The sequence below is a fragment of the Asparagus officinalis genome, chromosome 8 (genome assembly GCF_001876935.1).
Source record: "Asparagus officinalis chromosome 8, Aspof.V1, whole genome shotgun sequence".
Lineage (NCBI taxonomy): Eukaryota > Viridiplantae > Streptophyta > Magnoliopsida > Asparagales > Asparagaceae > Asparagus > Asparagus officinalis.
This window is the reverse complement of record NC_033801.1, coordinates 90,918,490-90,931,299: the sequence shown is the minus strand read 5'-3', so window position 1 is coordinate 90,931,299 and position 12,810 is coordinate 90,918,490. Positions and strand designations below refer to the sequence as shown.

The 12,810-nt window shown below is 39.6% G+C and overlaps 1 protein-coding gene across 1 annotated transcript; it reads right to left on the bottom strand.

The window, feature by feature from the left end:
- Positions 207-4,137, bottom strand: LOC109821992 (protein DMR6-LIKE OXYGENASE 2-like). Its single transcript, XM_020388146.1, has 4 exons — positions 3,630-4,137; positions 2,813-3,048; positions 1,806-2,136; positions 207-635 (listed from the first exon to the last, which is right to left on the bottom strand). The coding sequence occupies exons 1-4, from the start codon at positions 3,873-3,875 to the stop codon at positions 393-395; spliced, it is 1,056 nt and encodes a 351-aa protein (XP_020243735.1). The 5' UTR covers positions 3,876-4,137; the 3' UTR covers positions 207-392.

Below are 12,810 nucleotides of genomic sequence, written 5' to 3'. Positions count from 1 at the left end.
ACCAAGGAAAACTTTTCCCGAACTCGTACTTTTTAAAGAGAATATGATATATATTATTAATTTATTTATTTATTTTTGTGATTACTCGGATGTTCAATGCTTCCATCATACTCCTTAATAGATCTAGGAACACGGACAGAGACCAAATGGTCATTACAACACAAATTAGATAAAAAGATAAATAAGCAAGCAGCTAAATGAGGCACTAGGACAAATCTAGGAGCTTTATTTTAGGATCTCCAATAATATAGTACTAAACGGATGCATTCATCTAAGTCATTGAAGACACCAAGATAAACATTACTGAGACGATACATTTATTCCAGCGCAGTTCAATATCCATTGTTTCGGCAGCAAACCAATGATAATACATATGTTATCAAGTTCAGATTCTAGAGTCGCAAGAAATCAAGAACAGATTTATCCTTGAGCTTGTTTCCTTGTTGACGCTCAGCATACTCTCTGAAACTTATTCCTCTGAAAGTTGCTGGACTCTCACTGCTCACAAGTGCCGGCGCAGGAACAACAACCGCATCCATTGATGGACCAACTGCAGCCACAATCGACATTCTCGTGTTTGTGCCATTCACCACTGCACGGTGGAGTACACTCTTGTACTTCCCATTTGTGACTATCTGCAGGGTGAAATGTTTAAAGCATTACAAAGGGCACAAAAATGAAAAGTTAAACTAGACAATTTTATTTATGAAAATAATAAGGAAACTTTCTTCCACGGATATGTTTCTTGTTCTCTCCTATTACGTAAAACAATTAGTTCGATACTACTTTGTACATAGTTGATTAAAATGTTTAGAGAGCTCTGTTAAGCTGTCATCTTCGTCCTAAAGATTAATCTGTTGAAGTATGATATCAATGTTTCTATGCTTTGTATTTTATGTAATTCTCAGGTTGAATAACCTCAGCACGTCGTGCAAGAGTGCTGCTTTGCTTAGAGATTGAGCCAATTATGATTAAATACCAACCTAACTAATGGTAACTCTATTTAATTTTAGTTGTAGAATATGATTGGATGTAAGAGTACTAAACTGTATCCGTACCCGAAGAAATATCCATAACCGTATTCGTTAGGATATGGTTACTCAAATCTATAACTGATAGGATATAGTTACGGATATAGTTTTGTAGTGAAATATCCATATCCATATCCAAAATATCCGAATACATATATTCATACTCTAACGATAGTTTCAATTCTTAGATTATGGATTTATGGTTAATTTTGATGATCAAGATGTCTGATCTTAGCTTTTCAGTTATAATGAACATATTAACGAACTCTTTTGTATCACATGAACTATATTTTTCTCAATACTATTTAGTTTTCTTATATTTTTTCTGTATCTGCATGCATATCCGCTTATATATCCGCATCTATATCCATAACCATATCCGATTTTAGCAGATATGAATATGAATTTTCCTTACGAGGCATATTTGTATCCGTATCCGTATCCAAGATGGGTAAGCGAATATGAATATGGTAAGCATCATATTCAAGCCGTATCCGGACCAAATGCACCCCTAATTGGATGTCATCCAAATTTAACATGTTGATTGGATTTACACCACCACGGTGACTATATGATTCATTTGGAAAGAGAGAAAAAAAAAATTCAGCATGAATTCTACAATACCATACATCATTCTCAATACTGGGGCTTGCTATTTTTGGCAATCTGACAAAAAGTTATGAGCAATTTCAATCATTAATATACACAACAAATTATGATTAACTAACTGAAAAATGTACCGAACAAATTTCTGGATAGAGTGAGAATAGATACCTCAGTGTGATCACCAGTGTTAATAAGGAAGGAGTTGGGTAGGGGCATGACACGGACCCACTTTCCGTCATGTTTCACCTCAAGACCGTCAACAGTACCATCCTGGTAGAGGATGCTGAGGAGGCCGTGGTCGGAATGAGGCGGCAGGCCAACTGCTAGATCAGGCTGCGGGCATGGAGGGTAGATATTGCCGACGAAGATCTGCCAGCTCGAGTCGTATCCCAAGGCCTCTTTGATGGAGTTTTCCTCTAGTCCTAGACTCTCCCATATACCTTTTAGAAGTTCCCATGCTATCCCTCTTGTGCGTTTGCAGAATTCTTCCAATGTCTCGCTATGAGGAATGGCAATTAAGATATTATGTTTAGATTAATAGAACTAAACAATATTCGAACCACGATTCCTGCTATACACATTAACATGAGTTCTGTGACAATTGTAATGCCTTAAATTTTCCTCCCAAATAAAAGGAAGTTACTCCCTGTTATGACTGTAATTATATGAAAAACTGAATGGAGAACAACTGTAATTGTACCCACCTCCACAAGAGCTATTAAGGACATTCAACATTGTGTCTATTGCATCCACCTGAACATTATTATGTTTTACTGTCTATAATTTTCATAAGACATTTTAAACAAAATATCCATATAATTAAAACAACAGGTACTCAAAGTACTTGCTCTAAAAGAAAAGGAGGAAAAAAATCCAGAGTGTCAATGATAGAGAAATCAACCACCTTTGGAAGACATTCGACAAGTCTCCATTTTATGTCTAAAGATAAAGTGCAAGAAGACTGGGGAAACAATAGTTGACACCAGAGTTGTTTATGTGCAGAATATGTTCGCTTTCAGCTCAGTCAAGGAAACAATAGTTAGCTACATGAATCATTTTCGTATGTTCAGAATATGTTTTCTTTCAGCTCAGTCAAGGACCAATGCTTCTTTTTTCATCTATACTTAAAATAATTAAGGGCAAATAATATGAGACATATTCGAAAAGCTTGCTACCTGAAGCCATCAGGCTTTGTTGGCGACACAAACTCTGGGTGTGTGGTCACCTTCAGGTAATCCCTCCAGTACCTTACATCTTCCTTTGCTGTATTAAAGCTGGTCCCATATCGGATAGGATTCAGCACGTGCGTATCTGCATACTCTTTCTTCTCCTCCTCCGTTAGATCGAAAAACCCCTTAAGTGCATCCATCATGCCCTCCCTGAACTTCTCTGGCACTCCATGGTTCACAAGCTATAACAAGAAATTAGTACATGAGCATGACGATCATCAATGTCAAAATTTTGAGCATTCTTAACAAAATATGAAACACAATGTCTAGCGAGCAGTTATTATTCATTCCAAATCTAGTACTTACCATATCCCCTATGAATGACACTCATTCCTAATTCACACTCAAAATAAATCACAATCATCCACTAAAAAAAATCGCTATACTAAAAGAAGCGTTCTCTCCCCTATTTTTTGGTAGTGAAAGGATCCGTATCCATGAACTACTTAGCATCTCATTATCAGCCAAATTTATACAATTACGACAATTAAACCCTAATTACCAAAAGAAGAGAAATTTACTCCTACTTGTGCATATTTTTGTCAAGGCACACCCTATTACTCAGTTCCAAACAGAAATAACTGTGGCCCTTCGGGCTAGTTACAGGACCAGAACATCAAACATGAAATTATTTTGTGCTTGATTCTTCAGAAATCACATAAACTCTCATGAACAAACAAAATTCAAGAATTAGAATAAAATTTTGAGCATAATAATCACAGAAAACAAACTTAGTACTAGTTCCACATAGAGTAATAGATACCATGAAGAATCCCCACTCCTCGCAGGCCTTGCCGAGTTCTCGAATCATCTGAGACCGCTTCTCCGGCGATCCTGCAGTGAGCAGAGAGAAATCAACGACTGGGATCTGCCCATCTTCAACCACAGACTCAAGTTCATGGGCTTTGGAGGCATAAAGAGAAGGAAGGGAGGAGAGAGCTCCAGAGCTTGAGAGCTCTTTAATGGTTGAGGAGTTCTGGGGAGGGCCGAGGAGATTCGGGGATGCCATGAGAAAAATAAGATTGAGATGAAGGTTGAAGATGGGGGTTTTGACACTAAATAGGTAGTATAAGAGTATCTCCAATCACTCTACAAAATCTCCGTCTCTTCAAATTTGGAGAGTAAATCATCTTCAATCACTCTCTAAATTTAGAGATCTCCAAATTTAGAGATGATTTACTCTCTAATTACTCTCCAAATTTAGAGAGTGAATCCAATCACTCTCCAAATTTAAAGATGGTAGAGAGTGAATCCAATCACTCTTCAAATTTGAAGATGGTTTACTCTCCAATCACTCTCCAGATTCAGAGATCTCCAGTCATTCTTTAAATTTGAAGATCTCCAAATTTAGAGATGGCTTACTCTCTAAATTTGGAGAGTGAAGCTAGAATTTGGAGTGGCTCTCAAATCACTATTCAAACTTTTATTATTTACAATTTTTCTATTTTCAACTATTTAATTTCTTGAAAATTACAACTTTACCATCATTTTTAGTAATTTAAATTAGATGTTTAATTTCAAATAAATATAATTAAAAAATTATTAATCTAATTTTTGAAATAATTATATATTTGGAAAGGTCTCGTCGAGATCTTCAAAATGAAACTAAGATTAATTTATTTTAGTATTATTATAAAATTATTATTTTTTAAATTAAATAAATAATTATCAGACATGAAAATTTAAATACATGGATCTTGCCCCATAAAAAATACAAGCATAAATTACAATATCTAAATTACATTCCCGGTAATATCATTGTTAGATCCTGGTAATCCAAAAAAATAAGATTGCAGTACGTTAATATCATTGTTAGATCCTGGTAATCTAAAAAAAAGCATGTCATATCCATAAGTCATATGAGGCTACTGCCTCGACTCGAGAATCATTGTTGGGTCTCCGTGACATCCCGAGTACTGTCTCGCATAAGCCGTTGGACAGTTTTTTCATTTCCACTGCATGTAGCCTAAACTGCCTAACATTTCCGGAAATCTGTGCTCTTCGTTTTTCCTTAGCAACCGTGCAATGTCACCCGCAGTGGGATGCCTCAAATATTCATTCCCGACCACCTCTATAATTGTCCGATAAATCATCTTCAAGCATTGGATTACGGTTGACTCACCAATCCTAATATATTCGTCGGTACTATCCGCCGAAGTTCCGTACGCCAACATGCGGTGTGCTGCTATTACATTTTTGTAAAGTCAATAATCTCAATACACCAAGACCATCTCTCTTCTGCACCAAGTAGTTGTCGTGCTCTTTTACTCCGTTGAAGGAATAGATCTCGTCGACATCAAAACCTTCTGCGAAAAAGTGAATCCCCATATATGGGTTTCTCAGAAAAATAATCGTGCCAAAGTTGAGAGTTACATTTTTCTCTTCCACGATTGATCACCACATGACTAGGAATCGATCCTTTACGTTTTCGTTCTTTGCGCTCTTGAAGATGACGAGCCAATATTTCTTCCAGACTTCATCTCGCTCCTCCTGCTCAGTTAGTTCAATCTCCCTACCTTGAAAGCAAAGATCAAGGGTCTCTTCATCGGAGGAGTTTAGTTCTGAGGAGAGAATTATTAAGAGTATGCAAGAGATGGATGCTAAACGTGAAATGAGCAGGGGAAAAATGAAGTGACTGATGATAATAAAACTTGAAAATGAAAAAAAAAATTAGAATTGCGAGCTAGAGAAGTAGAACAACGTGACCAATAATTAGTTCTTCAGCGTGAAAGCGAGGATAGACAAATTATGTTTATTGATCTAAGTAAGATCATTGATCAAAGTGAAGATGCTTACTATCAACAAAAAAACAAGAAATTATTAATAGAAAGGAATATAGAGCTCCATCATTCGACTATGGATTTCCCTCTGGAGATCAAGGAGGATTTTCTCAGTTTGTGGGAGAAGCTGGTTCTGTAGGAAGAAATGAATATGAGGGTTCATCGAGAGTTCTGGATGGAACCGGTAGTTAAAACGATAATGACCTGCTGGAATTTTAATTATCTGTTATCATATTTTATGTTTGAGGTTTATATTTGCGACCTATGGTATGTTGTATTAGAGGTTTATGTTTGCTTCCTTGTTCTATCGATGTATGCTTTGTCACTGTTATTTCAAATTTTATTTTTTTAATATGTTGTATTGTATTATTAATATTGGGTTCATTTTAAAGCTCTCGTCGATACTTTTCTAATGTTATTATTTTCCAAATAAATTATTAAAAATAAAATTATTAATGTAAACTATATCCAACATTATTAATTTATATGACTTTTTTTTTTACAAAAAATAAAAAAAATATTTAGAGAGTGTGGGTTAGAGCAAATCTCCAAATTTCACTCTCCAGATTGTAATATTATAGGAATATTCTAATTTGGAGAGTGGAATTTGGAAAGTAAGGTTGGAGATGCTCTAAGAAAAAAAGAAAAATATAGCTTTTTGGGAGCTTCAATGAATAATAAACGTAGATGACGACTTCTCCAACGTGGTTTTAAGGAATACGACCAGGGTTTAGTGTGTAAATGAAACCAAAAAAAAGGAAAAATCATGGGTAAATAAGAAGTGGAGTTAGTTTATTTACTTGTTAATCTCCCTCAACCAGGGACATCAAATGGGCTTTAATTTTGTTCTTTTTTTCATACTAAAAGGGATGGAAAGCAGCTCATTGCTTGGCTCTCCATGCTCTTTTGATTTGTGATGTTTATGTTTGGCTAGAGGAAATTCCAACGTTCATTCATTCTATCGTAACTCAAGATATATATTATTTTCAGTGAATAAATAAGGCAAAATTTGCCGTACTTTTTTTTTTCTTGGTCATGGTTTTATCTTCTGGGGTTTGACGAGGCAGTACATTATTATTTTTTTTTTCCTCAAGGAAAAAAAATTCAAACATGCGGGTATGTGTAGGTAGCTTTATGCTCATTCGCCCATTTATAACTAATAAGTAGGTGAAAAGACTCAGAACTCGCCCTACTAATTTATCATGCCCATATACCCATTTAAATAGAACATCTAAGGAGTCGCCAATATATTTCTCCATGCGGGTTAAGAGAACTAGTTTTGATATGTTGGCGAAGTGATATGAATTTATATTGTGACAGGCAAAAGTTTATTAAGAGTATAGTATGATTTTGAAAGTTATTGTCGGACAGCTCCAAATGTTAATCTAAAGTGTAGACCCAAAGTCGAAGCCGGAGCTGGAATTAGAACGAGGAAGAAAACTGCCAGACTGGTCCACGGTCGACCGCGAGTTTGCGGCGGTCGATCGCGAACGTGCACAGGTGCTCAGGAGAGTCTGGAGCTGATCGCGGTCGACCGTGGCGGTTGACCGCACAAACCCTGTAGGATTTTAGTTTCTCTCTTTTGATCATGATCGCCGGCATCTGGCTTGGCGGTCGACCGCGCCAAACCCTGTAACTTTTCTAGGCTCTGTCGATTTTTATGGTCGACCTCGGGAACTTGGCGGTCGACCGCGACGCTGTTTGACAGTTTCCTAAACTGTTTAAGAAATCTGTTTGGGCTGAGTTTGATATAAATACCCAAACATTTTAGAGTTTGATAGAGCACGAAAAAAGAGAGTTTTTGACTGCAGAAAAGAGAGAGAATCTCTGAGAGATAAAACCTAGTTTGAGAGCTTGTAATTCTTCTTTAATTAATAAAGGAATTGTATAGTGTGGCTCCCGAGGACGTAGGCACGTTGCCGAACCTCGGCAAATCTGTGTGTTCGTCTCTTTTATCTTCGTTACAAGTTTTGATTTTTTTTATTTGTGGTGAATTTCCTACTTTCCTACTTTCAACACAAGGTCCGGAAGGGCAAGGATCTGATTTGATTGTTTCGGATTCCCCAACAACTGGTATCAGAGCTTCGTTCAGCAATTTGTGCGAAAGCCATGACAGAGAAAATCAAATCAAAGATCGAGAAATTTGACGGTTCAGACTTCGCCTACTGGAAGTCGCAGATGGAGGACTATATGTACCAGAAGGACTTGTATCGCTCGTTGATGGGCAGGGAGAAGGGACAGAAGAAAGAAGAGTCAGATGGTGTTTAGGAGATACTGGATAGGAAGGCTCTAGGGAAAATCCAGTTGTCGCTCGACAAATCAGTAGCCAACAACATATTAAAGGAGAAGACGACGGTGGGACTTATGGAAGCGCTCGCGAAGATGTACGAGCAACCATTGGCAGCAAACAAAGTGTATCTCATCAAAACTCTTTTCAACCTCAAGATGGCAGAAGGTCGGTCCTTCACGATGCACCTCAGTGAGTTCAACACGATTGTTGATCAACTCATCACCTAGACATCACGTTTGATGACGAAGTGCAAGCCCTATTGATTCTATTGCAGTTGCCGGATAGTTGGGCAGGTTGTGTGACGGTAATCAGCAATTCGACGGGGAAGGAGAAGTTGAAGCTGAGTGAGGTTGTTAGCATGATTCTATCCGAGGAGGTTAGAAGGAAATCATCTGAATCAGAAGGTTCAGGTTCAGCCCTAAACTTCGAACAGAGAGGCAAATGCCAGAAGAAAGGAAACCAGAGCAGGAATCGATCAAAATCAGTGAAGAAGAGGTCGAACTCGAAGGTTAGACCTATTAAAGGGAAGTGTTGGAACTGCGGCCAGGAGGGTCATATGTCTTCAGTCTGCAAGAGTCCAAAGAAGGATGCGGGTGAGCAGGAGGTTATCGTGCAGGATTCCTTGATCCTTGCTATGGATAGCGACTCGGATTCTTGGGTCATTGACTCAGGAGCCTCTTTCCACGCCACTGCTAACAGGAAGCTCTTTCATAATTATGTAGCATGGGACTTTGAAAAAGTGTATTTGGGGAATAACGAGCCATGTAATATTGTTGGAAAGGGCGAAGTGCAGATTCAAATGAATGGCTCTAAGTGGACCTTAAAGAATGTGAGACACGTGCCGAAGCTGAAGAGGAATCTTGTTTCGGTGGGACAGCTTGAGCAGAAGGCTATGTTTTAACATTCACAGAGGATTCGTGGAGAATCTCCAACGGTACGATGGTTGTTGCTCGAGACAAAAAACTAGAAACTCTCTACCTCACTTTATATGCGAGTAACACCCTCGCAATTACAGCTGGCAAAGAGAGTACAGATCTGTGGCACAATAGACTAGGGCACATGAGCAAGAAGGGGATGAAGATCTTACATTCATAGGAAAAACTAACCGGGATCAACACCGTGGAAGTCGGGGTTTGTGAAGATTGTATCTTTGGGAAGTAGAAGAGGGTTAGCTTCCAGAAAGGTGGAAGGTCACCTAAGGCTCAGAAGCTAGAATTGATTCATACAGATGTATGGGGTCCAGCCAATGTGTCTTCTTTTGGCGGTTCGAGATATTATGTCACCTTTATCGACGATCACTCGAGGAAGGTGTGAATCTACTTCATGAAGTACAAGTCAGAGGTGTTTGGACTCTTCAAGAAGTGGAAGGCTATGATGGAGAATGAGACAGATCTGAAGGTGAAGTGTCTGAGATCAGACAATGGTGGAGAATACGAGCTGGAGGAGTATCAGAGGTTCTGTGCTACGAATGTTATTCATTTAGAGAGGACTACTCAAGGGATGCCGCAACATAATGACATTGCAGAGAGGATAAACAGGACCTTGACGGAGCGTACCAGGAGCATGCGATTACTTGCAGATCTGCCTAAGACATTTTGGGTAGATGCGGTACATACAGCAGAGAATGAGACAGATCTGAAGGTGAAGTGTCTGAGATCAGACAATGGTGGAGAATACGAGCTGGAGGAGTATCAGAGGTTCTGTGCTACGAATGTTATTCATTTAGAGAGGACTACTCAAGGGATGCCGCAACATAATGACATTGCAGAGAGGATAAACAGGACCTTGACGGAGCGTACCAGGAGCATGCGATTACTTGCAGATCTGCCTAAGACATTTTGGGTAGATGCGGTACATACAGCAGTTTACCTTATTAATCACGGGTCATCGGTTCCATTGTATTTTGGGATTCCAGAGGAGGTTTGTAGTGGAAAGAAGATAACTCTCTCACACTTGCGAGTATTTAGTTGCGTGGCTTATGTTCATATCGGTGACCATGTCAGAGACAAGCTAGAAGCTAAGTCACAGAAATGCACATTCATTGGATACGGTATTGATGAGATCGGGTATCATCTTTGGGATGAGAAGAACAGGAAGATCATCAGAAGCAGGGACGTGATATTCAATAAGGAGGTGATGTACAAGAACAGGAAAAAAACCAAAGATAGCCAAAGCAGTAGGAGCAGCACTTCGGATGCAGGTGGATTCGGGTACATGGATATAGAGGAACTTCTAGATAGGGGTGATGATGTTTGTTTTGACCACAGAACGGAGGAGGCTCCAGGTGCAGAAGAAACTACCCAGGGCGTGGAGCTTAGGAGGTCATCCAGGGTACCCAAACCAAATCCCAGATATTTTTCATCTCTTTACTACTTATTGTTAACAGACAGCGGTGAGCCGGAGTGCTATGAAGAGGCAATACAAGTGAGTGAGTCTCAGCAGTGGGAGCATGCGATGCAGGAGGAGATGGATTCTCTACTCACTAATGAGTCATGAGAGTTAGCCTAGCTACCTGCATAGAAGAAGGTCTTACATAACAAATGAGTCTACCGGGTCAAGCAAGAGAGTGATGGAAGCAAGAGATTCAAGGCCGGATTAGTAGTGAATGAGTTTTAACAGCAGGAAGGAGTAGACTACACGGAGATATTTTTCCCTGTTGTGAAGCTCACAACCATTAGAGTGGTATTGAGTTTGGTAGCTACAGAAGACCTCTTTCTTGAGCAGTTAGATGTGAAGACTGCCTTTCTTCATGGTGACTTGGATAAAGAAATCTACATGAAGCAGCCTGTTAGCTTCATTGAAGAAGAAAAGGAAGAGATGGTATGCAAGCCAAGGAAGAGCTTATATGGTTTGAAACAGGCTCCGAGACAGTGGTACAAGAAGTTTGACAACTTCATGTAAAACAATGGCTACAGAAGATGCAATTAAGATCATTGCTGTTATTTCAAAAGGTTCGAGTCCAGCTTTATTATCTTGTTATTATATGTTGATGACATGTTGGTAGCAGGACCGTGTTTAGAAAATATAAACAATCTGAAGAAGCAGCTAGCAAAGGAGTTTGCAATGAAGGATTTGGGTGCAGCGAAGCAGATTCTAGGGATGCGAATCAGTAGGAATGAAGCTGAAGGGACATTGAGGTTGAGCCAAGATGAATATATCGAGAAGGTACTTCAGAGGTTCAATATGCAGAATGCTAAGGTTGTTAGCACACCCCTTGGAAATTAGTTCAAGCTATCTGAAGAGAAATCGCCTAAGACAGATGCAGATAGAGAGCATATGAGCAGGGTACCATATTCTTCGGCCATTGGGAGTCTCATGTACGCGATGGTTTGCACGAGGCCAGACATCACCCATGCAGTGAGAGTTGTGAGCAGGTTTGCTAGCAATCCAGGGAAACAGCATTAAGAGGCCGTGAAGTGGATAATGCGGTACTTGAGGGGAACAACTAACAAACCACTATGTTTCAGGAGAAAGGAGTTGGTGCTGTAGGGATACGTGGATGCGGACTTCGCCGGTGATCATGATACGAGACGAAGCACTACGGGGTATGTTTATACCTTAGCGTCGACAGCAGTGAGCTGGGTCTCACGTCTGTAGAAGATTATGACTTTGTCTACAACCGAGACTGAGTATGTCACGGTGACCGAAGCAAGCAAGGAGATGATCTAGTTGAACGGGTGCTTGGAAGAGTTGGATTTGAAGCAAGGGAGATGGGTTCTTTATTGTGATAGTTAGAGCGCTATACATCTTGCCAAGAATCCAGTATATCATGCCAGAATGACGCACATCGACGTCAAATACCATTTTATACGCTCGCTAGTTGAAGACGGAAAGTTACATTTAATGAAGATTTTGGAGACTCAAAATCCGGCGGACATGTTGACGAATGGAGTCAACATAGAGAAACTGGAGTTGTGCACAACTTCAGTTGGCCTTCACAAGTAGAAGACAAAGGCGGAGCCACACTAGGAGGATCGGCAAGATCGTCGGGATATTGTTGATTAAAGAAAGAATTTTTCGGGGGAAGAAAAGATACATGTGAAGAAGGGGAGAGTTCGGGTGAACTCACTGAAGGCACTTTGGTCTCTAAGTGGGAGATTGTTAGTCTAAAGTGTAGACCCAAAGTCAAAGCTGGAGCTGGAATCAGAACGAGGAAAAAAATTACCAGACTGATCCACGGTCGACCGCGAACGTACACAGGAGCTCAGGAGATTCTAGAGTTGATCGCGGTCAACCGTGGCGGTCGACCGCACAAACCCTGTAGGATTTTAGTTTCTGTCTTTTGATCACGGTCGACTGCGCCTGGCTTGGCGGTCGACCGCACCAAACCCTGTAACTTTTCTAGGCTCTGTCGATTTTCACGGTCAACCGCGAGAACTTGGCGGTCGACCGCGACTCTGTTTGACAGTTTCCTAAACTGTTTAGGAATTCTGTTTGGGCTGAGTTTGATATAAATACCCCAACGTTTTAGGGTTTGATAGAGCACAAAAAAGAGAGTTTTTGACTGCAGAAAAGAGAGAGAATCTCAGAGAGATAAAACCCTAGTTTGAGAGCTTGTAATTCTTCTTCAATTAATAAAGGAATTGTGTGGTGTGGCTCCCAAGGACGTAGGCACGTTGCCGAAGCTCTCTAAATCTGTGTGTTCGTCTCTTTTATCTTCTTTACAAGTTTTGATTTTTTTTATTTGTGGTGAATTTCCTACTTTACTACTTTCAATACAAGGTCCGGAAGGGTAAGGATCCGATTTGATTGTTTCGGATTCCCAAACACCAAAATGCTGAAAGTCCTTGGAGATTCAGTGCAATTTGCCCTAAATTGAAAGTAAACAGTGTCAATCAGTGTTTTAGCCCTTTTTAGGGGAAAAAGATAATTTA